At 36.8% G+C, this 26,858-nt stretch overlaps 4 protein-coding genes across 8 annotated transcripts; 2 read left to right on the plus strand and 2 right to left on the minus strand.

Moving 5' to 3' along the window:
- The first annotated feature begins 485 nt into the window (after positions 1–485).
- Positions 486–8,881, plus strand: LOC137733402 (protein LNK2). 4 transcript variants are annotated; one of them, XM_068472555.2, is made up of 10 exons: positions 714–1,139; positions 2,606–2,894; positions 4,290–4,419; positions 5,028–5,158; positions 5,237–5,346; positions 5,441–5,527; positions 6,034–6,753; positions 6,845–7,002; positions 8,048–8,445; positions 8,552–8,881. In XM_068472555.2, exons 1-9 carry the CDS (start codon positions 1,116–1,118, stop codon positions 8,412–8,414), a joined length of 2,016 nt encoding a protein of 671 aa, XP_068328656.2. In that variant the 5' UTR covers positions 714–1,115; the 3' UTR covers positions 8,415–8,445; positions 8,552–8,881. The 4 variants fall into 4 exon arrangements, with proteins under 4 accessions (XP_068328655.2, XP_088553601.1, XP_088553600.1 ...); XM_068472554.2 differs by having other exon boundaries at positions 486–1,139; positions 5,028–5,346; XM_088697475.1 differs by having other exon boundaries at positions 486–1,139; positions 5,028–5,346; positions 8,766–8,881.
- An 840-nt stretch (positions 8,882–9,721) lies between these two features.
- On the minus strand, positions 9,722–12,807 carry RPB5E (RNA polymerase II fifth largest subunit, E). The gene is made up of 4 exons (XM_068472578.2): positions 12,482–12,807; positions 11,293–11,469; positions 10,741–10,854; positions 9,722–10,061 (listed from the first exon to the last, which is right to left on the minus strand). Exons 1-4 carry the CDS (start codon positions 12,758–12,760, stop codon positions 9,936–9,938), a joined length of 696 nt encoding a protein of 231 aa, XP_068328679.2. The 5' UTR covers positions 12,761–12,807; the 3' UTR covers positions 9,722–9,935.
- Positions 12,808–16,189: 3,382 nt separating this feature from the next.
- On the minus strand, positions 16,190–22,146 carry LOC137734815 (uncharacterized). 2 transcript variants are annotated; one of them, XM_068474100.2, is made up of 11 exons: positions 21,877–22,146; positions 21,350–21,421; positions 21,071–21,225; positions 20,079–20,366; positions 19,672–19,801; positions 18,369–18,476; positions 18,159–18,261; positions 17,941–18,066; positions 17,264–17,457; positions 16,883–17,010; positions 16,190–16,509 (listed from the first exon to the last, which is right to left on the minus strand). In XM_068474100.2, exons 2-10 carry the CDS (start codon positions 21,400–21,402, stop codon positions 16,923–16,925), a joined length of 1,245 nt encoding a protein of 414 aa, XP_068330201.2. In that variant the 5' UTR covers positions 21,403–21,421; positions 21,877–22,146; the 3' UTR covers positions 16,190–16,509; positions 16,883–16,922. The 2 variants fall into 2 exon arrangements, with proteins under 2 accessions (XP_068330201.2, XP_068330202.2); XM_068474101.2 differs by having other exon boundaries at positions 16,190–16,503; positions 21,877–22,077.
- Positions 22,147–23,515: 1,369 nt separating this feature from the next.
- LOC137735672 (uncharacterized) lies at positions 23,516–25,789 on the plus strand. Its single transcript, XM_068475120.2, has 3 exons — positions 23,516–23,862; positions 24,495–24,892; positions 25,163–25,789. The coding sequence occupies exons 1-3, from the start codon at positions 23,698–23,700 to the stop codon at positions 25,599–25,601; spliced, it is 1,002 nt and encodes a 333-aa protein (XP_068331221.2). The 5' UTR covers positions 23,516–23,697; the 3' UTR covers positions 25,602–25,789.
- The last annotated feature ends 1,069 nt before the right edge of the window (positions 25,790–26,858 follow it).

Here is a 26,858-nt window from a genome sequence, read left to right on the forward strand (position 1 = left end):
TGAACTGGTGAAAGAGGAGGAGAAAAAAAAAAGCAATATGTTGTCCGCTTTAGAGATCAAATTATATTTTTGCAATTATAAAACTGTAATTGACTTAACTTGAAATTTATATATATATATATATATAAAAAAAGTGGCAGCTAAATCTAAAATAATATATTAATTGCAAGAGAATTTCTATCCTCACATAGTGAGAAGTCTAAGGGCTCATTTGAAAGTAATTTTAAAATGACTGAATACGCTTTTAGTGAAAATACTTTTGAAATCAATCCTTATAGTAAAAATGCAAATAAATTTTGAAAAAGCATTCGAAGTGGTTCCTGAAAGAAGAGGTGGTTCTTGCAGAAGCATTTCAAGTGCTTTTGAAACTCATAAATTCTTTTTCTCTAAAAATCCTTTTAGTTATTTCAAAATACTTTCAAACGAACCCTAAATTGATAAAAGAAGATACGAGTGTTTCTAAAAATAGCAATGTTAACCAAAAGTTAGGATGACTACCCGCACTGACCCACCCCACTTGCGCCGGATCCAAAGAGCCGTGGACAAAAATGGTGGCTTCGGTTCAATCCAGCCCAACTTTCGAAAGCGACGTCCAGACCCAGCGTCCACCACAAACCACCTCCAGCGCGACCCACACCAAATTAAAATAATTAAAAAAAGGGCACCGAAATGCAAATGCAAATGGAATTTATCCGAAATGCAAATGTAAAACCGGACCCCTAAAAGTCCTCTAGCCAATCAGGTCGCAGCATTAGATCACCCCTCTCTCTGACCACGAGTTTAGATACGTTTCCCATCACTCGTGTCCCCAAGTTTCACCGGTTCACGTGACTTGGGCTCCACCCGCTCTCCTTCCCCCGGCACAAGCCAAACTCTGCTCTTCTCTTCTCTCCCTCACCCTCGAAACCTCTCTCCCTCCACACTCCATCTCTCCCTCTCTCTCTCGCTCTGAGTGGCCGTGCTTTTGCTCTTTCACTCTCTCTCTCGCTCTGGGCGCGTTGGAACGTTTGATTGGATGCTGACAGTGTGAAGTTTCTTGGCGATGTGTAGACCAAACTGTGTGCGTCGATCTGAATCCGGTTTCGGTTTTGCGATTAACTGTGGCTTCTTCAGAGATGTTTGATTGGAACGACGAGGAGGTATACAGTTTCTTCTTCTTAATTTAATTTATCTTTTTTTTTTTTTTTTTTTTTTTGCATTATTGAGTAATAAGATTGTAAATTTATATTTTTTGTGTTGAATGTGAAATGATTTTTTTTTTTTTTTTTTTGAGTTTTTGAGATAAAATATATGAATTTCCGTTGCTGTTGTTGTATTTTAGGTGAATTTCTGTGCTTTTTGGTGAACAATTTGGTGCCAAAAACGACGGCTAAATAGTTATATTTTCTTGAATTTTTGTTACAGTAATTGACTTTTTTTGTTACAATCTAGCAAATGAGAAACAGAGGTGAAGAAATGATTATTAGTGAACAATGAATTTATGAAAATCGTGCGAAAAAAAAGTTGATTAGGTATTCGCATATATTTGTGTAAAACGATTGAAGAACAGTGGAGTGAGTCCAAGGATGAACATTTCAGGAGGTGGTTTATTTGTTGAACAGACGGAATGTTAGTTATCTTATTAAGATGTTTGGAGCGACAATTTGAATTTGAATTTGTGTGTGGATACGAGCACATAGTCATCAAAAGTAGGGGATAAGATGAGTTTATATGATGCAGGAAGAGTTCCGTGGTGCTGGTGTAGTGAAATCAAGGCGAAGAAACAAGAATTGAGCTGAACTAGAACTCTATATATTGAATTGAAGATTGGAGAAACAAGAATTTTGGAAACGATGCACCGAGTGGGATTATAGATGTGACATTGAGCTTTGAGGGTGTATAGATTTCTTTAAAAAAATGTGGGTTTTTAAGGCTCTAATTCTATACTTTAACTAGAAAATATGAGAGTGAAGAAGGTGTAAGGAAAGTTTCAAATGCGGTATATGTAATCAAAAAGAAAAGTGAAATCTTAGTTGTGAAAGCTACAAATCACACTATCTCAAAAGTTATTATGCACACTGTGCTAGTTACAGAATACCTAACCATGATGACAATTATGAAAGCTGTAATTTGGAACTGCAAAATCGCAATATGTTTGAGAAAAAAGGGTGTAAGCTTATCAGGTGTTTAGACATTCTTGGATGCAATAGCTATGGTTTTCATGCAAGAGTGCTTGGATAATGTTAGTTTTTTATTTCGATTTAAATTAGGAATCTGCAGCTTGTTGAGCTATGATATTTATCTTTTGTGCTTTAACTTTTAGGATGTGTTTGGTAATTCTATTTGGCCGGTGGAATTCTTGTACAATGTGTTAAAGTGCCAGAATCTTAAAAGATTTGTGGTTTTCCAATGAGTGTACATTAATCCTCATGCACTTTTCGATGTTGTCTTTCTATATCTGATATGTATGCAATTTCCGGTAGTTATAAGCCACTGAGCTGACAGAATCGTCATTAATACTTCCAGTGCTCTTTTAAATAATTTGTTTGTCAACTTTTCAATTATACTATTTAAATATTGTTCTTGTCATGCCTCTTGCTAATGTTAACGTTTTTTATTTTTGCAGCTTGCAAACATAGTATGGAGTGAGGCAGTTGAGAGTGATGATCATATTGTGCCTTACAACGAGGCAAGTGAGGATTATCGTAACAAGAAGCAATGGAAACAAGAATCTCACACCATCAAGCCTACCGAACAGAAGACCCATGGGCCCAAGATTGACTTGCAAGACAGAAAGTTGGAAAGCAGTCCTAATTTTGACACCAGTGAAGGAATTTCTACCTCTGAATTTGGAATGGACTCGTGGCCAGATTTATCATTAGCTAATGTTGCCAAAAGTGAACAGCATTGCATAGGTACCGAAGCACCCAACAACTTAACTGAAATTATCACCTACAGTTAAGATTTATTTATTTATTTATTTATAATCATAAAGCATCTTTAGTTTGGATAAGACCGTCAGAGGGAATAGATAATCCAGTGTCAGTTAACCCGTGTACATTTCCGGTTGACAATGGAAATCAATGTTTTCATTCAGGCTATGGTTAATTTGTTATGCTTCATTGTATCCTATTTAAAGGTTAGGCATTATCTCAGCTCCATTTGCTTACCATCCTTCTATTCTTTCTTGGGGACCTGTATAGTTTACTAAATGCTTAGTCTTTTTTTAGTTAAGCCTTGTTATTTTCTGGGACATCAATCTTTCCATTTGTTGTTTGCTCTTAATGTAATTGGACTATCTGTGATTAACTTGTTAAATCACGTGAAATACTCAAAATCATCAAACTGTTCGAAGATTAGTGATGGTGTGGCACACTTGTTTAATATGAGATTTTGATTCTTTGATTGAGTTGATGGGGAATAACATTGGTAGAATATATGGTTTAAATAATAGTCAAGGTGATTTTCGTGTGTCTTTACCTTGCAAGTTTAAAATTTCAAATACATGAAGTTCAATAGCCAAAAACATGTACTTGTATTCAACAACAACAAAAACTTATCCCACTAAGTGGGGTCCATTGTATGAATCTTAGAATGTCACTGCACTCGGTTTTGTGTCAAGTCTTTCGTTAGCTCCAAGTACTACATGTCGTTTATTAGAGTCTCTTTCCAAGTCTTCCCAAGTCTTCTACCCTTTTTTTCTCTGAGCCTCTGTCTCATATTGCATCTTCTAACTAGAGCATTTATAGGTCTCTGCTTCACGTGTCCCCACCTTAACCGATTTTGTCTCATCTTATCTTTAATTATGGCTACTCCTACTTTATCTCGGAAGAGCCTTGTTCTTAATCCTGTCCTTTCTTGTGTGCCCACACATCCAACGAGGCATTCTCATTTCTGCTACACATTTTTTGCACGTGTTGATGCTTGACCGGCCTAACATTCTATGCCATAAAGCATGGCTAACCTTATTGGTGTCCTATAAAATTTTCCCTTCGGCTTTAGTGTCATACGATAGTTACACAACACACCCAATGCACTCTTCCACTTAATCCATTCATCTTGTATTCTATAAAAAATGTGGGATTTTGGTCTTTATAAAAATGACAAAGAAGCTAAATAGCACCGTGATAAGCAAGTAGTTCTTTATTTGTTGTGTTTTGGGGAGGTGGATTGTTGTTTCAATTGTTTCTTGTGATTCTGTTTTCAGATTGTTTAATTAGAAGTGCTGAATTTCTTGTCCATCTTACATTTTATTTCTGCTAGTTTTAACAATATTTGTGCTTCTTATAAAATATTTACCTTTTTAACAGCTGAGGCAATCCAACTGGATAAAGATGGTGAAATTTTTCAAAATTCGAATGAAGGTAAAGAACAAGGTGATCTTGTTGACTACGGATGGGCTAACATTGGAAGTTTTGATGATCTTGACCGGATTTTTAGGTAATTTATGACGGCATGATTTTTTTTTTTTTTTTTTTTGGTTAATGGAGTCTCGACAACATTCTGATATAAACTATTTTCATTTTATTTTTGCAATTTTACAAAAATTGCACCGTATACTTATTTTTTTCAGAATTGACTAGCTGGCATGATCTGCAGAACTAATTAAAGGAAAACTAATTGTACAGTTTCATGGCTATCATTATTTTTCAGTAGTTTTCTCAACTGAAGTATAATAGAAAATCTTTTATTCTTTGTTATTATTCGTCTCCATCTTGGAGCAGTTTAAGAAGCCATCATGGTGGCATTGTCAAACACCCAAGAAAAAAAATGGTGTGTTCAATGACAGCTGGTTGTGGCAATTTTACTGTCAAGTACCCCATCTTTCCTTTTCCACTGATGTACTAGTTCACAAACTGAAGCACACCATCTACAAAACAAAGTGCTAAATACATTTAAAATTTCAGACCATGAAATATTAATAGGTTATGATACTCCTCCCTCCATTCCTCTACATAACTTACGTTATTCTACCTTACATTTTTTTAAATACTATTAATGGTATCCATCCAACTCTGTAGTCTCATAAACAATTGATGATTTTGCAGCAATGATGACACTATATTTGGCAATGTAAGTCTTGGTAATGCTGACGAGCTGTGGTCTTCCACTAGAGATGCAACTGACAGTCCAATCAAAGCCTTTCCTGTTTCTTCGGACTCACCAAGTTTCACATCAGGTGCAGTAACGAATGCTTCTGAGTATTTGGAAATTAAAACAGACTATATCCAGAAAGATAACCAGTCAATCACCCCAGGCTATGGGAAGATGGATTATTCTGCAGGTTATGGTCTGCAGAATCCACATGTCGCACTTGATCATGTAGAATATGCTGGAGGTAAAAGTAAGACCATGGAAAAGGAACAGGTATGAGTTAATCTAAACTTGATTAGTCATTCGCATATTCATGTCTTTCACCTAATCAAGAAAGTGATCTCATAATTGTATTTGACTTTCACAGTCAGATGTGGACACGGGACGAAGCACTCTGACAAAATCTTCCTTGAATGCCGAAAATTCTTCTTCCCCAAATGAAACAGCTGATAGGGTACTACCATTTTTTCTATTTTTCTCTCTTATGTTCTGATATGTCAAGGTCCTGTGATGAGGCAAATAAGTTATGAGAGTTAGTAGAGTCTGTCAGATGCCTTAAAATATAATACCATTTAAGATGGGGGAATACTAAGAAATCACTTTAAAATGCAAACGGTGTGTCAACGTTGCATAATGGAAGTCTGTTCAGCCGGGAGGTAGAACCAAATTGTTAAAGAGGTGTAGTAAAAAAATCCATCGACTGAGATTCAGAGAGTCTGATGTGCGTAACATCAATTGTAGAAATGTCATAATCATTCTAATGATCCAACTAAAAGGAAATGTTCTCTTTCTTCTATGGATTCATATGGTTATGTAATATTTTGAACATTTTCTTTGATGCCATAACTTTATCTAGGAAAGAAAAACCTTGACTGATTAAATATCAAACATAATTTGTTAGTTTGTACTTTTCATATCATTCAAATTAGGTTAATAGTGTCTTTCCCTTGATATGTGCAGGTTTCTAGGCAGAAAAAAATAATGAGGTGTCGTAAAAAGTTGGAGGAAAAAAGTGAGGAGAAATCATTGCAAGATTTTTATGGTACTTGGCCTTCATCAAGAACCCCTTCTGGACATTTTGAGAACCAATTGGAATGCTTCATGGTAGAATCCTCTCCTTCTACAGCTCCCAAGCAGAAGAGACTGCTTCAAGGACCCGAGCCTTTACCCTACCAGCATATCCCAAACCAATGTGCAGCCCAGTCTACGTATGGGAACCTCACAAATCCATCTACGCATGTGTCATCTCACATTCAACCTGGGAAATTTAAGCATCAAAATTTGTTTTCTGGTTATGAAGTTTCTTCTGGGAATGCAAATGCTATAAACAAGTTAGTAGATACCTCAGCAAAGCCTCTAACCATGTCTCCTCAAGAGAAAATTGAAAAGTTAAGGAGGCGGCAGCAACTACAGGCAATGCTTGCCATTCAGAAGCAACAACAACAATTTAGTCATCAAATCTCTAGTACCAATCAGTCTAGCACTCAAAAAGGCCCTCAAGAAAATCAAATTCAGCATTTTGAGAGAGCTGATCTGGAAGTTGAAGGCTTAAGTACTCTTCCTTCTCTGGACCCGAACTCAACTGTAGAACAAGATGATTCCACTATTGTTTCTGCAGCAATTGATGATCACTCGGCGGAGGATACAATACTTTACAGGCTTCAATATATTATATCGAAGGTAAGCTCACTTTCAAATTGGATTCTTCTCCTGGTAGGGTAAATAAATTGGATTTAGTTACAACTTACAAATGGAAAAGCAATGTTTACAGTTGGACATCAAAATAAGACTTTGCATACGGGATAGCTTGTACCGGTTGGCTCAAAGTGCAATGCGCAGGCATTATGCTAGTGATACTAGCAGTTCAAACAAAAGTAGCAAGGTTGAGGGTGAAGTCATTGCAAAGGAGGAAATCAATAGTCATAGCAGGTTAACGAGTTTTCTTTGTTCTCATAGTTTTACATTTTCATTTTAGCTCAAGTGGTTATCCTTTGTATGCTGATTACCTACATGCATTTTAACATCCTTGGCGGCCTGTCCCACGTCGGACGATGGAAGTTTAACATACATGCTTAAATGATCTTGGGCCTCTCTCTTTGGGTTCGATGCTCATATTTTAGCATGATATGGCATGCCCAACGGACTTCAACTGTAAAAAATTGTCCGTGGACATGGTAGGATGCAAATCTATTCTCTTAAAAAAATTTGGGTCTCCACACATTGCAAATTGGTTTTGGGTTGGATGATCGCATTCTCTCCAAACTGTGAAAGAACAAAAATTTACTCAAACAATTGGAAAAGAAAGGGGAAACAGTCATCCTAGGTTATAGAACCTTATAAAATTCATGAAACTAATGGACGTGAGTCATGACTGTCTTAAACTTGTTAAAATTTTAGTTTGAACATAACATGTTTCATTCCCCTTCATTACTTGGTATTAATCCTGGCAATATAGGAATGTTAACGATACACTCCATTTAGGAAGGGGGGGTTGGGGGTGTGTGAGGGAAAAAAGGATCATTTAATCAGCTAGATTCTTGTACAGAAACCCAGGTAGAAAGGTCAGTTCGAGGAAATTTTATAAAGAAATAGGGCATTAGTGGGCAAATGGTTGTATCGAATCTCACCTCGTCAAAGTGCTAACAGGTTTGTCTCGAAATATTGCACACCCATGTTTCACTGTCTGTCCACCTCTTTGGTGGTTCTTACAATCCTTTTTCCACCATTTTCATACCTCCTTTCCACTCTTACAAAGTAAATGGGAAATGGAAAAAACTTATGTAGTTCTTTTCTTTTATCACCGTTTATGTCTACATTTTCTTGACTATATTCGAAAGCCTTTGTATGTTCGGCCTTTTGTATTGCTCTATCTATTTGTGGTCGACTGATCAATTTCATATTTGGGTCAAGGGTAAGAATCATTTTGTCTTTGTGAATCATCACTCACTTTCCTGTTAATCCTATGGTATTGTAGGTTTGGTAAAATACCAGATTTGGAAACAGAGACCAATCCCATAGATCGAACTGTGGCTCATTTGCTCTTCCATAGACCCTTGGATTCATCGGGAAAAAAGTCCGACACATCTGAATCACCTATTTCTACCAAGTTGTCATGTGAACACAAAACAGCAGGCTTGGTGAACTTGTCAAATGAATGCTTTCCCGACAGTCTGAAGAACAAGCAGTGCTTTCCTCGCCAAGGATCTGAAAGTTGTCGCCCATTCCCTGAGCCCGGTTCTGTGGACCATTTTAAAAACAGTCTTCTGATGGGTACCTCGGAAAACGCATCTAGCAGTGGTCCGGATCATGGTGGAACTATGGAGGTTGAAGCCTCTCTGTGAAGAAATGTGTGCGCCTCAGAATTCGACAAGGGTAATTCCTTCCTTTATCTCTCCCATGCTTGTTAATAATATAATTCGTTTCACATACACGGCTGTATGGATTTACTGATAACGTGGAGATTTCCTTTCGTTGTCAGCCATATAGTCTTAGTGGTCGAGGAGCTTCAGCCTTCGGACAACATTACCGATGGGGAGTATCCTGTAAACCAATCTGCTCTGTAAAACTAGTTGCATGCATATATTATATCCATGTTTCAAGACCAAAGTGTCATAAGATTAGCTGGTGTGTTTCTTTAAACATATTCAAGGCAATATTTGAGACCTCTGTTAGTAATATTTTCATGTACGAAGGGCTGGAGCCACGTGTCTAGCTAGTATTGGCCTATCAGTCCACTCCGGATCCGTCTCTTCGGCTAGTAAGAAATTTATACGTTGAGATTGCGAAAATAAATCCCGAGTTAAACTGAGATTCTTTCGTAATGTGCTTGGATATAGTAGATGTTTTAGATTGTTGAGTAAAGATATGAACAATTGAAATCGTTTACAACGTTTTCAACTTTTACCGTGTTAATTTAGTCCTCAAACGTTGAATTTGAACAATGTTACTATAAACTAGTGCAATAAAACCTAGTTTTACAGACGTAAAACGATATTGGGCGATGAGAATTTAAACACATGATCTCGGGTGCATGATAAACACTGTTAATGTTTGTCGAGACTTGGATATACTAGGATATTTCTATAGGGATCTTGGTATATAAAAAATGACAAAGGTGACCGTCACCTTCCCATACTGATAACATCGGCACACCCATCGACCACTACCACTAATTACAAATGTGCCTATATAAAAAACTTTTTACTTCTGCAACTTTACATTCTGTCATTAGAAAATTCAAAAAAAATTAGATTAAGTACGGATAACTATTCAATTTTTTGGAATGATTTCAAATTAATCTTAATTTTTTAAAACATTCTAAATAACTATCTAAAACTTTTATTGGACATCTGTTAGGTCACCGACGGCGACTATACCAACATTATATGATAATGTTTTTAGCATTAAATGATGAGTTGGACAAATATTAAAGTTGGTATTTACTAATCGTCGTTTTTGGAGCTCTAATTTGCCAAATTGACTCCTAGCCATGTTAAGTCGTAAATTTGTTTAGCTAAACTACATCGATATTGAAATTCAAAACTCCATAGATGATTTGAGAGTAAAACTTACTTTAACAATTGTCTACATGATCACTTAACGATAGTGAAATTTAAAATTATTTACAGTGGTGGATTGGGACAAAAATACCAAGAAATCCAAGTTATATTGATGATTGTACGGATCACATTCAGAGAGGATACCAAATTCAACCACCACCATGACTAGTACTGTCTAAAACCAAGCCAATAAACCAACACCAATCTTTGTATCCCGGTCGAAACCCTGTCTAAGATATGAACTTGTTTTTGTAACTCAGCACTCATCACTGCATAAAGTGGCACGTAAATCTTGTACAAGAATCAAGCGACGCAGCGGTAAGTTTCAAGTGGTCCAGCAAATCCACCGCTGTAATTGACTTTTACCACGTGCCCCTTCTCCAATCCGTAGTATCGTGCAGTTGCATCAGTTGCCAGCATCAGAGGGAGCTGAGGAAGAAACATAAGAAAACTAAATTAGACAGCATCTGAGTCACGTCTCACTTTTAATCTTAAAGGGCGACTGCAAGCCAACCAGACTCCCTGCTTTTCATATCAGTTATTCGTTAAGTCAACAACTCCAGTTATTCATTAAGTCAACAACTCCAATTATATTTCAATCAAACGCTGAAAAACCAGTTATATGTTAGCAGCCAACAAAAGTTTGACTGCAAGGTAAGAAGATTTTGACTGCAAAGCTATTTTCAGGGAAAATTGCTTCAGGATTGGATGGTTTTTTTCCTTTGGTGCGTGCTACCAACACAAGTTTTTTCAGATCAAAATGTTTGAATGGCCACCTTGTTCCCTGCTAATAGGGTAAAGCACTTCTTAAACCAGCTATCGAGAGCTATACCTCACCCGGAAACTAGCTAGCTTCCTTGTCAATCAAAGCAGTCAAGACTAATCACTCGTAAAGCGACTGTTCTAGTTAGCCATGCATCTCGAAATCCTGATGCTGTAAATTTTCAGCCATTAAAAGTCATGTTCTTTTGATAGACAAAACACACAAGGTATTTCACACTTCGTTAATAGGCATGTACTGATCAGTGACATACTCCGCCAAGACGAAGTCAACAAATTAAGGTTATTTTCCAACATAAGGATAAATAAATAGTACATGTAGAGTTACCTTCTTGTCTTCCAAGTTGTATTTCATTAGCAGCTTCTTCTTTTCTTCAGCAGCAAGTATCTCAAGCTTCGGCTGTGAAACATGCTTTGTGATATTCACCAGCAAGTCTGAGATCTGAAGCCAACGCACAAGTTATTTCGGGAAAAAGCAGAGAAGAAACCGTAGGACTGACTGAACTTATGCTCGACTTCAATTATTAAGGGAAGGAAGAGCAAGGACAACGTACTCATTGTTTTGCCATCCTTGAACTTTCACCCGAAAGAACAGAAAGATGAAAACACAATCATTAAAACAAAGAAGTGTATCTCCTTATGAGAGCCATTCCCCAGAATTATGCAATCAAAATCAAAAGAAAACCAGTAGACTAAGAAGAACCATTCGAACTGAAAACTTGAACGTTTTCTGTTTCCGAGGAAATCCAGATGACTGCTATTTCTTGTTATTCAGCATAAACAAGCATTAAATGCCTCGACAACAAACGTGGTTGCCCTTAAGAAACTTGGGAAATGGTAAAGTACAATGAAATTGAAGAATAATTATCAGGTAACTTACATGGAAAGTGTCAACTTTAAACGGATACTCTTCAAGTTCTTTCCGAGCATAGCAGTTCATTTTACTTTGTAAGACAAGAATCAGCTGGTGAATACTTGCTTTGTTCGGGAGGCCAGCATAGATACTGCACATATTGCGTTTCCTTATCTCGTCAGTTCCACAAAAGATGACAACAATCTGCAAAGAAACTCAACATTCAGTTGCATCATTGATACTGCAATGGGAGCGTGCGAATCACATTGGAAAAGAGAGACACCGATAAAATTACATTTCACTTACAACTACGAACTCTTTGGTTCTAAAGAACCTTTTCTTTGAGATAATTTCCAACTTCGAACAAGAAAATAAAGTCAATCAAACTCAAAAAATTTCGCTCCATGAAGCATTGTTCATTTCTTCCAGAATATGTCCTCATTCACTTCTCTGCTCCTAAATTTAATACAGAACCTAAATAATCTTGGCACCACGAGGCAATCGGGATCACAGGAGCCACCATCGAACAACCGACAACTGAGCAATTATAAGCACTTACTTAGAAAGTTCAGACTTGTGCATAATTTGTCAAACTTATCTGTTAACTGTATTTCTTTGTTTACACCAAAGATATGTATTTTCTGCATCAGAAATACTGACTACTCTCTAAAAGCTTCAAACTTGAGAAATTCTCTTCTTTTTTTGTGAACAAAAACGGTAGGAACGTTGAACTAAAGGAGTCATGAACTTCTTTTCACGGAGAAGAATCAATGACGGGTGTTTGAAGAATCAATGCCAGCAGCTGCGGTAATAGAAAGGATGCAAACTTTGAAGAAAAGGTGTCATCCTTTTCCTTGAAAAACATTTTCTTGATGCCACATTGTCTTTTGTCGAGCAAAAAACTGGAAATTTGAGAAAAATGTGCCACTTTTACTAAGAAAACATTTTCTTTTCCACATTTTTTTCGTCGAACACACGAAAAGATAGAAACTTCGAAGAAAGTGTGTCATTTTTTAACAAAAAAAATCCAGAAAAAAAAATGTCATCTTTCCTAAAGGAAACAATTTCTGGTTGCCATTTTTTCTATTTCAAACAAAAAAGATCAGAACTTGGAAAAAAAGGTGTCATCTTTCCTCGGAAAACATCTTCTTTTCCTTCCATTCCGCTGTTTTTCTCGGCAACCAAACACAACACAACACATACATAAGAACGTTACCTTCTTGGAGGGCTTGGAGCGGAGAGGGACGCAGACGCTGAGGCGTTCATGGTCCGGGTTGGGGCCGAACTCGGAGAGGAACTCAATGAGCGAGAGATTGAGGTCCGAGTCAGAGACGTTGCAGCCTCGGTCCCTCAGCATTTCCATGACTGTACGACGGCACAGGTAGAACCTGAAGCTCTCCACGCTCCCTTCTGCCACGTGGCTCGTTATGCACCCCGGCCTTCCGCTGCCTCCGTCGCTGCCAGGAACGACGCCATCCCCTTTCACGATAGCCATTCAGATTCTCTCTCTCTGATGAGCGGGTGTGTGTGTGAGTGGGGCGTTTGGAGGGAATATGAAATCGTTTGTATAGGCGGAGAGAGGCGCGTGTGTACGGAGTGGCCTCGAGTATGTGGAACTTGCGTTACTCGCTTGATTTTATTGGACACGCGTCCTCTTTCCTGGGTTTTGAGTTTTTCGTTATTCAAAATTAAATATCTAACCGTTAAAAAAAATCCAGAATATCGTATACGAAGAATTATAAAAAAAAATTTATTGTCATCCGCTATTAAGAAATGCTAGCAACTTTTTCACTTTTTCATTTCAATATTTTCATTTTTCCTCATGTCACGTGTACTCTACTATCACTTAAAACTCAAGGTTTAATTGTATTAAAAATCTACTATTATTCTTCCTCTGCTAGTATAATTATAACTTTAATTTGTCAACCAAAAAATAATTAATTTTTTAGGTTTGTGTATTAGTAAAATACACGTGGGGAGAGTATTTGCATTCCCCCACTTGCAAGTAACCAATGGCTGATAAGAATTTTAACATCAAGTGGTCCTAAACTGGTGTGTAATAATTTCTAGTTTATATTTGTTTGCATCTTTTAAAGATACGAGATAGTCCACGTTAATCCAACTAGATAAACACTAAGAGCAACTCCATCCCTATCCACTTTGCGCCAGCACCCAGCCCATTTATCCACTTAATTGAACAGTAATAGACCCAATGAACAGTAATAGGCCAAAGCATCTCCACCCCAAAAAAAATGTGTTGGCACCTAGTCTAAAAATGCACTGGCACAAACGATCTCCACCCCTACAAAATGCGCTGGCACCCAGTCCATTTAAAATATTAAATAATTTTTTCATAAAATAATAAATAAAAAAATAGTTTTAATTTCGGATAGGATTTTTAACCAATCTCGTCACGCCACGTGTCATTATCCGAACGTACTATTTTTTGAATAGATTTCCGCTAAGATTTTCAACCAATCCCGACAACCCACGTGTCACTTCCTGTTTACAATAATTTAGGCAAGATTTCGATAAGATTTTTAACCAATCTCGTCACGCCACGTGTCATTATCCGAACGTACTATTTTTTGAATAGATTTCCGCTAAGATTTTCAACCAATCACGTAGTGCCACGTGGCATTGTCCAGAACCTCATCTTCTTTTTTTTTGTCCATATAAACCCTACATCCCTACATCCATCCTCACACTAAACTCAATCCTTTTTTTTAGCTCAGAATTCTTCTTTATCGTTTTCAAATCTTGAGTTCTTACAATGTCTTCTTCAAGGAGAGCGTATAAACAGTTTGAGTCATCCTTTCTTCTCTAAGCATCTCATTCTCTCGATGAAGTGCTTCTCTAATCATCTCGTTCTCTCGATTAACTATTTCTCTTTGTCTCTCAGCCGCCGCATCACGAGCCTCAGTAGCTGCAATAATTGCTGCCATATCTCTAGCTTTTTCCTCATCTCTAGCCTTTTCCCATGCCATGTTCAGTTCACCTTGACGAGTAAGTTCCTCCATATATTTAGTGTAGTCATTTTTGGAAGAACTACCTTTTTTCTTTGATGCCTTTTTACCTTGAGGCCTGAGGGACTGACGAGTCGGTTGGGTCTTTGGCACTTGTTCAGGCATCCCTTCCGTGTCTTCAAATGTGTTGGCTTCTTGTTCGGCTGTGTCTGCTTCTGGCGAACTGTGTAGACCCATACCATGCATGACAACTTCTGGACCGGTTGCCACAATTTTGTATCTAGGGCAATCTTTGACAATTTGCCAACATTCCCATTTGTTGAATGATTTGTTATGGTTCTTTGCATTGTAGAATGCTTGTGCTTGTAGTGTCTATAAAAAGTACATAAAAATTACATAAGAATTGTGGAATGCATAAAAATTATATAAAAATTACATAAGTATTGTGGAATGCATATTACATAAAAATTACATAAGAAATTAAATAAATTAAAATATGGATGTGGGTGGAATGCATATAAATAAATAAAAATATTGTTACCTCATCCGCTAAACTTGTCCCACTACGCAAATTACCAGAAGCATGAGAGAGGGCGTTTTTCCAACAAGTAAAGGATGCGTTGAGTTTTTTCCAACGACCTTGAAGACCTTGACTAGATCTGGTATCTTTTCCATGTACATCTCTTCCATGTACATCGTTGAACGATTTCGTAATTTTACTCCACATTTCTTGCTTATCCATCTCATTACCCGTAATCGGGTCATGAGTAGTGCGAACCCAACATTCACACAACGTAACATCTTCACTGAGCTTCCACGAAGTCATTTTTTTCTCTCAAAGTGTACAAAATATTCAAATGTAGAAAGTGTAGAAAGTGTAGAAAATATTGAAATGTGGTGTAAGGTGGAAGACGAGGGTTAGGTATTTATAGAAAAAAAATTTAATTTTTTAAAATTTTTCTGTATTTTTTAAAAAAAAATTGACATTTTTTAATTAATTTTTAATAAATTTTAATGTTGTAATTAATCTAGACCGTTGGATTTGAAAAATAATCAAATCCAACAGCCAACACGATGCCACGTGGCCAACGGTCAAATTTCTGACCGTTGGGCCTTTTTTTTTTTTTTTTTTTTTAATTTTTGGTGAAATAAACGTGGACCGTTGATCTGGGATCGGACGGTCCAATTTAAAATTTAAATTTAAATTTTTTTTACCATTGGAAATCCAACGGCCTAAAAAAACTAGCCGTTGGAAATCCAACGGCTCTGAGGATGGCCACGTAGGCCTCACCCGGATGACTGCAAGTGGACCTACACGCGGGCCCCAGCGCCTGCAAAGCCTGTCGGCTACTCGCCTGGGCACCCGCGTGTGTTGCACGCGCCAAGCAATTGACCGGCTCCTGGGTCTGTCCATTTTGGGCTGGGCACACGGGCTGGTGCCAGTCAATTGTGCGGGCTGAAGCTCAAAAATGCCATGCCGGGCTATTTTCTTCACTGGGTGCCAGTCAAATGTGTTGGGCTGGACTTGCTCTAAATACAATTTGATTGGTCTGTTCCACCTAGGCTGCACTATTCGGGAAATTAGTTGAGTTGAGAGTATTTATTGAGAAAGTCATAATGCATGACAATGCATGATTCTCTTAAATATTCGCCAAATGGCTTACGACTGTACTTAAGTTTCAAAGTAGGATAATCCTTTCTTTTGATGGATTGTTAGGATTTTAACTTAAATTTCATGAAAACCCTTATACAAGGAACTAATTTTACATCTTCTTTTGCACGTCCCTAGTTTTCCAGCCACTCGATTCTAGTTTGATTTATTCGATTCAAAGACCATAAATAAACGAGGATATGTAAGGAAGAGAAAGCTGAGTGCATGCCACTCAATTTTGACAGATTGTTAGAAAACTTGTAGTTAACTGAAAATATTTGACATCCACTATCTAGAAGCAGGGGCATGAAGAACAATTTGCAACAAGATAAAATATGCAACACAACATCCATCTTGTTATGGGAAACAATATGCCTTTCCATTTGTCCTTCCACAATCACAAAAAACCACCGCCGTCGATTCACTTCTGTATCGATACAGCTCTACCCTTCCTAAATGGCCACATATACAAAATTGGCTCTCTTTGTTTCACTTACTTATCATACCTCGTATTGCTACTCCTCCAGCACGATGATAGCGCTCCTCATGGTTCAGCACGATTACAGTTTAATTTCATTTTCCGCTTCATCCATCCATTACCAATATAGCTTTCTGTACTACCTGAAACTAGAATTTACAGGTACAATGTTAGCTCAATATGCAGTAAATAAACATTCGTGAAGAAACTCGAGGCACACCCAACAGGAATATCTGTGAAGATTTAGTACATTTAAGCCGGTCCATACATCGGAAATTGTCCTAATTTGATTGCATCTTTTCCTCTCAACCCAAAAAAAGAAAATAAGCGAACTTTCAAACACACACCAGAAGGCACCATTTTTTAAAATAAAAACAAAAAGTTTAGATCAGGTTCCTCATATTACTGTTAGCTATTCTGTTAAAAATGTCAGTTTAGATCAGTGCTCTACTTTACCTGAATAAACCAGATACCCACCAATGGTTGTGAGACTAAAGTTAGACTCATAAGTTCAAAACTTACCCAAGAATATGATAAACATGTGGGAGCTGAACTCAACTGCCTATACAGGCCTTCGTTGGACCACCAAATCATCAGCAGAATAATAATCAGCGATGAGCCGGTACATGTATGACGGATTGTGCCCTCCCCTGTGAAGGAATAACAGTAGCAATTTACAAACTAGCTAGGAGGTAGGGATATAGAAAACAAATTAAGTGCGGAACACTCAAGATGAGAATTTTAAATTTCTTCAAGAGACTAGAATATGATTAGATCTGGCCAGAATATTAATTTCCCTTTTCCAATTGGTTCCTACAAACAATAGACTAGAAATTCAATAGGTGAAATCTTTAATCTTGCATGAATTCAGTTCCACTTGGTCCATGAAATTAGTCGACTTACGTATCAGTGATAAATAGACTGACAAGCTTTGGTGGCACATAATCAAATGTAGGATTGACAACTTGAAGCAGCGAAGAAGCAGTGCCACTTCCAAAATCCATGCAATCCGAGAACTCCCCAAAGTCCAGCAGCTCAGAAGGAGATCTTAACTCATTCAGTAAGACTTCAGGATTGTGAGGATACAAAGGGCACAACTGTCATGTAAACCACCATGCAAAGACTTGGAGTAAGAAAACGTTTAAGGCTAAAGTTCAAGAAATGAGCTGCAGATGAAATGACGCCCAGTTCAATGATTTAATAATTCAGTTAAAACCAACTCCACATACAAAATCCATAGGATCTGATCCCCAGTAGTATAAACAAGCAAACACAAGGCTAACAATAGACTAGGAAGCAGCCATTAAAAACTTGAATAAGTTAACTAATACTTAACAGAGCCGACTTTAGAAAAATAACCCTATGACAGCAACATCAATTTTGTCTCTCCTTTAATTGTCTCTATTTCCTTGAACCGCAAAAGATGTTTATCTCGTGCTAATCTATTCATTGAAAATTCTCTAATGGTGGAACCCACTTCTTCAGGTTCTCGTCTTGATTTTAAAAGAAACCCAATTTATGAATGACAGCAAGTCTCTAAAATCTCCAAGTCACGCCAAACAGTAATTGAATTAACTTACCTTGTGACTGCCAGCAAGTACAACAAAAGGGACAGCATGCCTTTGCGCTGCAAGTGCTACCATATTCAACCCAACAGGTGCTATAACCCCTCCATTGGCCATGACAGCATGAGCGCCAACAATAACCTTTAACATTACAAAATTCAATATGAAGCTGGAACAAGGATGTAGATTTTCATATGAGGAAAAAAATACTACGATCACTGATCACATCATACCATGTTGACTCGGGATATCATAGCAAAAACTGCTGAATCAGTGATCAGCGTGGTCTGCAAACCTCTTGCAACTAGTTCTTTAGCAAGAAGATGCCCCTGATACCTAATACAAGGGAATTAATAACAAAATCAATGCTGACCAATAAAAATATCAAAATCATCAGCACGGATCCTATCCACTGTAACAAATACGCGGACTTTTACACTAACCTTGGAGCTCCCTCTGCAACAAAAACCCGAAACGATCTTTTTTTCTCCTTTGCAGCACAAAGAAATTCCAGTACAGTTCTTGAACTACCTAAAGTCAATATAACCTCACTGCAAAAGAAACACAGTTAGCAGCATGATTTAAATAGCCACAACGAAACATCAATTAAAATCAATCACAAGCCACTAGCAAATATTCTCATTGAGGTCTCATTTTTTTCAAGTTTTGCAATCTCCTATTTTGTCAAGATTTGCAATCTTTGCCCTGTCCAATTATTTTCTGGAGAAATATAACTATATTTTTTCATATGACGAGAAAATTGATCATGAGGAAAAATCTTTCATACCATCCCAATAAAAAACCCCAAACTTTATTATGCTACTGTCTCTAAGTTCAGCTTTTCACTCTATTCAAATTGTTAAACTATGTAAAAGTATGTACATACATACATACATACATACATACATACATACGTACATATATATATATATATATATATATATATATATATATATATATATATTTGATTCAATTTTGCCAAAAGAGAAATAGAAAGTTTTGAAATGGTACTAAATTCTAAGTACTGACTAAAAGAGGCAGGAATTTTTGGAGCATAAGAACTTGTCGGACCCAGATTTTCATTTGTGGTGATAATCGGCTGGTCTACCAATCAGTAGGTAGTGTTTATTCATGGTTAGTATATTTTTTTGACTGCCCCACAGTCAAAATTTTGTGATTACCAAAGAGTGCCACTGGAGTGCATAAGGTTATTGGGTTTCTAAGGGTTCAGGAATTCAGATTTAGGCCTATATCCTAGAGACTAAATGCAATTGATAATATAAACACCAACTGAAGGAATAAAGTAATTTTGCGTTTCTCATACAAAGTATGAACACAAACTAATGAAATAAAATGTGCCTGACTCAGTCACAAGGGTGCTTGAAAGATCAGGACTGATGGAAGCACATTCGGGATCCAAACTAATTTATGCTTAGTAGCTAAACTTGAAAAGTTTTCTACCGCTGCTATGTCGAACACCAGAGAAGGTAATTTTAGAGCCTCAACCATACTGACCCTAAACTAAATCACCAAAAAGTTTAACCAACTTATATGCGTGAATGAGATACTATATGCACGTTAGAAGTTAGAACATTAGCACAAAGCAATCTCACGCAAAATCATTATTATATTAAATATGCATATTTTACGTGAAATTGACTGAAGGATGCTTTTATATTTGAAAGCAAAAAATGAACTGTAACAGTGAAACAAACTTAATAGCGTAGGCTTGGGGTAAATACATACTTATGGTGAATGTGCTCTACTGCTTGCTCAGCTATCTGTTCATGGCAAGTGCCAATATCTTGTATAAGTTCATTGACTGCTTCAATAACATCATGCTTCAGCTTCCGACTTCTTGAACTTTTATCAGCAGCTGTGAAAGAAAACAAATATCTATAACCCATACGGCTGTGTAATCTGCCCTTAAAAGGTAATAACTTCAATTCCACCACCACAGGCCGACGGCTAGGGAAACCAATTTTTCATTGACTACTTTTCAAACACAAATACCACATTTATGATCAGAAATAGATATCAAATGTGTATATCCTGTAAACAGGCTTTTTTTTTTTTTAATTTATATTTCTAAAGGAAAAATCAAAGGTGTATCTAAAGAAGTTTCTCGATGATGCTAAGAATGAAAATCATACATTTGGTTTTTTCTTCAGAATCACCCCCAGATGAAGAAGTATGAGGAACAGCTGCTACGTCAGGAATGTCCTCAAGCAGTGTTTGCAAAGATGGTGGACGCAGTGTGCTTCTTGCAGCAGCCGCAACAACAGCGGCAGATAGAGTCGAACGGTTGTCATGGTCACCATCATCTTCATCATCACTAACAGTTGTCATGTTCAACCCAGCCATAGCAGCAGTAGTGAGAGAAAGATCCTCCTCCCTAATAATGTGCAAAACACGCCTCACAATATTACCCACAGCAAGCTCTGCAATCATATGCGCAAAATATTATTATGAAAAGAAAAAAATATATATATAAACCTCTACGTCCATATTATAAGAAAAAGATTTTTCCGTATATCCTAACTCCTAAGATAAATATATCTAAAATCAAATGCATACATCATGTACTTTCCTCTATATACCTGGGAGATATATCATTTGTTTTCTTTGGTTAAAAGGAGATATCATCTCATTTCATAACACATGAGTATACACACAAAAAAATGGCAACACAATAAAATTTTGAATGCACAGTGAATTTTAGAAAATTGATCATTAGACTTAGCTAACATAAGTTATACTCACTACCACCCACTGGATTTATGCTACGCAAAGAAGACAGTTTGATATTATATCTGCATTTATGCTATTTAGAGAATACAGTTTGTTGTTAAATCTGCATTTCAAACCTGATGCTCATATCACTAACAAAGATAAAGTCTAATTTGACAGGTGGCGAGAACATGGTCGCAAAAGTACTTGAAGTTCATCTTACTACAATTTGAAAGCTATATGTTTCCTCCAAAATGACTAGCACAAAGCACAACTTTTTTAAAACAGTAACAAGTTCTTCAGATGAGATCTCAATGTACAGCCCTGTGTCTTTTAAGATATTACAGATGAAGATGTTCAAGTAACATGAATGACCTTTGTACTAATGAAAAAAATTTACTCCTTAAAACATTACCAATAGGATTTGCAGCAATCAGCTGCTCCCCAACAGCCTTCACAGCATCAATCAATGCTCCGGCTTGATTTGTGTAGGGCACCCGCTGTGCTGAAATTACCGACCGAATCAATTCAGCCGTCTGTTTTGCAGTAGCCTGCGAGCCCTCAATTTTACTGCAACCGCAAAAATTTGCAATCAAATTCTGAATCATGAAATATACCTATTAACCAGTATAGTTTCTTGAGCAAGCAGCTTGCGCCAGTGTAGTCTATGAATTTGCGCCAAAGAACAACTTACCGCTTTTTAAGCTTAATAAGGAAATCATTCACAAGGGAGTGCACGTCCGGCATGGCTATCACCAAATTTAACCTGAAAATGTCAAAGATATAAACTTCAAATCATCACACTCAATTTCATTTCTATGGAAATCAGAAAGACTAAAAAGAAACAAGCAAATAGAACCCTTATTCTCCGTCGTCTCGGGCAACCAAACAAACCAACAAATCACCTGAAGTTAATACAAATGGGAGCTACTTTTTTTAGGTGATTTGTTGTTTTTTATATGGAAGCCAAATCAGGTGGGAATTTGAGAAAAATGAAAAACCCAAAGCTAATTAATTCCAAAAACAACAATCCACAACGAAAGTGAAAAACTTGGGGAGCTGAAAATACCAAAACCCAACTAATTCAAAACATAAGTAAAACCCCAATTATAAACCTGAGTTAAACCTTCAATCAAACTCTAAATTAAACTATTAATAATACCCAAATTAAGTTATCAATCAGGAAAGATAAAAATGCAGAGAGGGGTTTAAGAGGTGTACCTGGTGTGAGTGTGCGAGTGGTGCTGCGACTGTGAGAGGCTAAGAGGAGTAGACGAACAAGGAGATGGGACCGAAGATGATGACGCCGAGAAGAAGGCAAAGTTGCGGAATAGGAGAAGTATGAATTTGCGGAATCGGAAATGGAGGAGAGAGTGAAGAGAGAAGGCAGCAGCCGAGAGAGAGAGAGAGAGAGAGAGTAGAGGGACCAGAGGGGGAGGGTTACGTCTTGGAAACTTGGATTGGGTGGTTGGGACTTAACATGTTTGGGCTACTGTGGCGGCCCTGTTTGGTAGTGATGATGGGCTACTATTAGACCTGACATTTCAAATCCAACTCGTCAACAAGACATGATTCATACGTTAAAATTAATATTTGCTCTTAACAGGTCGAGTTGTTAATAAGTGAACCGGTTAATTAACGGATTATTTTGAATCAACCTGCGAAACCTATTAACACCCGTTATTGAGAACTTTTATATAAGATATAACCAAAAACCCTCGCTATTTGTCCAAACCGCAAAACAACTAAGCTTATATATGCCAGTACCCCTTCAATATTTGTTCCCTATTAGCGACTCCCTATATTTTTTTCCGTATGCAAAAGTATTGATCTAACCTACCTATTAATAAAATTCTTATTGTCAACCAAAATACTAGAAAATTACCAGTTTAACCCCCTCATCAAAACTGAACTCAAATAAAAAATATGAGCAATTTAATAATTACATGAACATAAATTTTACTGTTTTTTTACAGTAACCTCACAGCCAAGTTAGTATAACATTCCCTATTCAAGACCTCCAACTCTCTCAACAAATTAGTAAGTGATTTTGCAGTCAAGTTCCTTCACTCTTCGAAAAAACACCTTCGAGCTACGTTGTAGTATGATTACCGGTTGGTTGGTGTCTTCCCGACTGATCATTCTTCCCAAGAAATCCAACTTCTAAGTTTAGCCCGATACTCATGTCCCCAGTTCGATATGGCAAATTTTTGGCTTGAGATAGTTTGCTTTTGTCTTCTCCAATGCTTCCCAATGCTTTTAAGTGTACGTTTCTCCTTTTTACAAGCATTTGCGTTAGCTTTTAGACATTTATTTTCTATTTCAAGATTTGTACACTTATGGAAGGATCGAAACCTATGTTTATCCATAACGAACAAGAATATAAATTCTCAGCATTTGAAGATTCCGATTGTATTCACACATTCTAAGTATTTTATTTGGGTTGCCAACTCAATGGTAGAGTAATCGGCTTTTAATTGTGAGAAGTTAGCTAAAGGCACAATCTACATACACTAACACACATTCACACTATTTGGTGGTAGCATATAATAGCGGTACGCTCACATACACGGCTCTTGAGTCTCGAATCTATCTTTGGCAAAAAGATAGTTTGGACAAAACAGTTTATCAAGATAACTTACTCCAACCAATTCGAGCCCATGTTAAGTAGAATAAAACATAAACAAAACGATTTTTTTTTTTTTAATTTGGGCAAAGAACAAAAAATGATCCACATCCTCCTTCCTTGTAAATAGGAGTTAGCCATCATTGTATGTGAGGCACATTGGAAGACATCCATCAAACATTGTCTTAACAAAATATATCCTTAATATGTCATTACAACCTAAAAAAAGGGAAAAAGTTCCTCAGGAACCATGACATAACATTCATATTCTCTCTTTCTGAATTCTCAAGAAGAAGACCAATCACCTAACCATTTTCCTCTCTGCAGATCGACTCTCTCACAATTAATCTTTATGTAATTTTGTTTTAGAGAGAGAGAGAGAGAGAGAGAGAGAGAGAGAGAGAGAGAGAGAGAGAATGGGGGTGGATTATTACAGCGTATTGAAGGTGAACAAGAACGCAACAGAAGATGATTTAAAGAAGGCGTATAGGAAGTTGGCCATGAAATGGCACCCTGACAAGAACCCTAATGATAAAAATGAAGCAGAAACCAGATTCAAGCAGATCTCTGAGGCTTATGAGGCATGTAATTATTCATTCTCCTTCCTTCCTTCCTCGTATTTCTGCATGTTACACGTTCATTTGTTTGATTATTCTACAATCCGTCTATGAAAAGAGATGTCCCTTCTTTATATATTGTCAATATGCAATTTTAAGGTTACGGTATCATATTCACCAACAAAATTGTGTCCGTAACATGTCAAATACATTTTTGACAATGTCGATTCATGCACACAAAACTTCTCTATGCACATAGTGACGGGTATTTATGCTAAAGAAGATTGTAATATGAACGATGATTAATATAAATTTGTGTAAAGAACATAAGATGATCATTTCAACATCTGCATATATTTACAATTAAATGGGGGCATTAGCCTAAATTGTGCTTATTTATATATTAGTGATTTCCACATGTTTTTTTTCTCATCCTACACACTTCAACTTATTTCTAGATTTCGAATGAACATAAACAAGCGTGTGTAGAAAGATAAAAAAAAAATGTGCGGAAATCATTTTATTTAATTAAGTGGTTCTTTTTTAATAGTATCTAACAGTCTTTGCTCTTTCATCTATACATGCACGCAGTTAAGATTTCATTTCGCCCTAGCTAGTAGTGTGAATAAAATAATGAAATGGGTTTGTGAATTCAGGTCTTGAGTGATCCTCAGAAAAGACAAGTTTATGATCAAGATGGTGAAGAAGGTTTAAAAGATATGCCACCACCTGGAAGTGGTGGATTCTCATATGGAGGTGGATCCAATGGATTTAATCCTAGGAACGCAGAGGACATTTTCGCAGAATTCTTCGGAAGTAGTCCTTTTGGATTTGGGTCATCGGGACCTGGAAAATCCAAGAGGTTCTCATCTGATGGAGGGGGGACGTTCGGAGGATTTGGTGGAGGTGAAAATATTTTTCGGTCATATAGTGAAGGTGTCACACCAAAGAAACCACAGGCAGTTGAGAGCAAATTGCCCTGCAGCCTTGAGGAGCTGTATTCTGGATCAACAAGGAAGATGAAGATCTCAAGGAGTGTGGTTGATGCTAATGGGTAACCTTTTTTTTACACTTGATATTTTCTTTGTTTGTAGATTCATTGCTTGTTAGTTGAATATGTTATTCCCAACTGATACAGTTTCGATTATGGTCGTTGTTATTACTAAACGGAATTGTAATTAGTACTTCAAAATGGTCGTAAATATCAGCATGATCAACTATTTTAGAATGTCAATGATATTATTTTGTAGAAATCTCTACGTAAATATCAGCTGACTTGCTCTGCTTTTCGTTTTTCCTCCATTGGGGACAATGAAAATCGTAGACGCCAAGTGCCGGAGCAAGAAATACTGACGATTGATGTGAAGCCAGGATGGAAGAAAGGAACCAAGATTACATTCCCAGATAAAGGAAATGAGCAGCTAGGTCACCTGCCAGCTGACCTTGTGTTTGTGATTGATGAGAAACCACACAACACTTACAAGAGAGATGGCAATGACCTCATTGTGAACAAAAAGGTGACACTGGCCGAGGCATTGGGTGGAACCACGGTGCACCTCACCACGCTTGACGGTCGCGATTTATCAATTCCGGTTACTAACATTGTGAACCCCGGCTACGAGCTCGTCGTTGCCAGGGAGGGTATGCCAATAGCTAAAGAGCCTGGCAATAGGGGTGATTTGAAGATCATATTTGAGATCAGGTTTCCTACAAGACTGACCCCAGAGCAAAGAGCTGGCCTTAAACGAGCTTTGGCAGTCTGAAAAAGTGAAATATATGACCTAATTTCGATTGTAGATTGACCAACAGTTTGTGTAGTTAGGAAGTCACATACATTACAACTCAAATCTGCACTTTTTGTATATTGTGTGTGTACGATATATCGTATAAACACTGACTCCTTACATGTAAAGAGTCATTCGTCAATCGTTAACTGCAAATCACAGTCTAACACGTATGCAAATGTAACTTATTAAATTCACAAAAAATGAAAAATTTATAAGCACGTGTCAAATTGTAATTTGTCTGTGAGATTACTTATTTTTTAGTGCATCTGCTGCATTCTTTCATGTATATGGTTATGTAATTAGTCAGAGATTGATTCTCTGATTTGAGGTTAAACTTCATAGAGTGTGATATTTCTTGCCCAACATGATTCAATCCAGTGAATGGGAACATGATAACCCTCTTTACCTATATCTATATATATATAAATATACACACACACACGCATATATATATATATATAACACGTACTCCCAGGTGGTATATGACAAGTGGATTCAGTTCAGACGGGCATACCCTCAAAAGTTCATTTCTTTTTATTTTTGTTTGTGTGGCCATGAAACCCTCAGTTCAAATTGTATTTCCAGGGACAACCATCAGAGTTTGAAAAAAAGGAAACTGAAATACTCTGCCATTCCTCAATAGTATACTATATACACTATTATCTTTTTCAAAAAAAAAAAAAAAAGATAATTTTTGATATTGACATAACTTTTCATTTTGATCTCTAAGATTTAAAATAATAGAAGTGCATAAATTTATTCACCATCAATTATTTTGGTTATTAGTAAAAAAATCTCTGTTAAATAAGGAGAAAATAACAAAAATGTCCCCAAACTTGTCATATCAATTTGGCTCATAGTTCATTAAATTAAGGGTATTTTTGGTCTTTACTTAACAAAGATTTTTCACTGAATGACCAAAATGATTGATGGTAGACAAAAGTAAGTAGTTATACAATCACATGCACCATTTTGGCTAAAAAAGCCTTTCAAAAATGAAAAATGTGTGTTAAATGAGAGGTCTTATATTTGAGTTTCATGAATGACAAGCTTAATAATATTACATTCTGATCACTTTTCAATAAAATATTATCTTTGTATTAAAAAAATTAAATAAATAAATAGAATAAAATTACCATTATGTCTCTAATTCTAAAATCAATCATTAAAAAATTGTTTAGTTACTCTAGGTACTTTTGATAAGTTTTTGTAGATGGTTGACAAAGGGAATTT

Source organism: Pyrus communis, chromosome 7 (genome assembly GCF_041283825.1).
Source record: "Pyrus communis isolate YQ-2024b chromosome 7, ASM4128382v1, whole genome shotgun sequence".
Taxonomy (NCBI): Eukaryota; Viridiplantae; Streptophyta; class Magnoliopsida; order Rosales; family Rosaceae; genus Pyrus; species Pyrus communis.

What these genes read in the sequence shown, in the direction of transcription:
- LOC137733402 (XM_088697474.1), top strand. Translation starts at nt 1,116, where the DNA reads ATGTTTGATTGGAACGACGAGGAG. An exon ending in GATCTTGACCGGATTTTTAG is followed by an intron (nt 4,420 to 5,027) that starts GTAATTTATGAC and finishes ATGATTTTGCAG; the next exon opens with CAATGATGACACTATATTTG. An exon ending in TTCAATATATTATATCGAAG is followed by an intron (nt 6,754 to 6,844) that starts GTAAGCTCACTT and finishes CAATGTTTACAG; the next exon opens with TTGGACATCAAAATAAGACT.
- RPB5E (XM_068472578.2), bottom strand. Translation starts at nt 12,760, where the DNA reads ATGGCTATCGTGAAAGGGGATGGCGTCGTTCCTGGCAGCGACGGAGGC. An exon ending in GCTCCAAGCCCTCCAAGAAG is followed by an intron (nt 11,470 to 12,481) that starts GTAACGTTCTTA and finishes GTTTCTTTGCAG; the next exon opens with ATTGTTGTCATCTTTTGTGG. An exon ending in ACAACTTGGAAGACAAGAAG is followed by an intron (nt 10,062 to 10,740) that starts GTAACTCTACAT and finishes TTTCTTCCTCAG; the next exon opens with CTCCCTCTGATGCTGGCAAC.
- LOC137734815 (XM_068474100.2), bottom strand. Translation starts at nt 21,402, where the DNA reads ATGCCGGACGTGCACTCCCTTGTGAATGATTTCCTTATTAAGCTTAAA. An exon ending in GATTGCTGCAAATCCTATTG is followed by an intron (nt 20,367 to 21,070) that starts GTAATGTTTTAA and finishes ATATGATTGCAG; the next exon opens with AGCTTGCTGTGGGTAATATT. An exon ending in GTTGCAGAGGGAGCTCCAAG is followed by an intron (nt 18,262 to 18,368) that starts GTTAGTGTAAAA and finishes CCCTTGTATTAG; the next exon opens with GTATCAGGGGCATCTTCTTG.
- LOC137735672 (XM_068475120.2), top strand. Translation starts at nt 23,698, where the DNA reads ATGGGGGTGGATTATTACAGCGTATTGAAGGTGAACAAGAACGCAACA. An exon ending in AGATCTCTGAGGCTTATGAG is followed by an intron (nt 23,863 to 24,494) that starts GCATGTAATTAT and finishes TTGTGAATTCAG; the next exon opens with GTCTTGAGTGATCCTCAGAA. An exon ending in AGTGTGGTTGATGCTAATGG is followed by an intron (nt 24,893 to 25,162) that starts GTAACCTTTTTT and finishes TGAAAATCGTAG; the next exon opens with ACGCCAAGTGCCGGAGCAAG.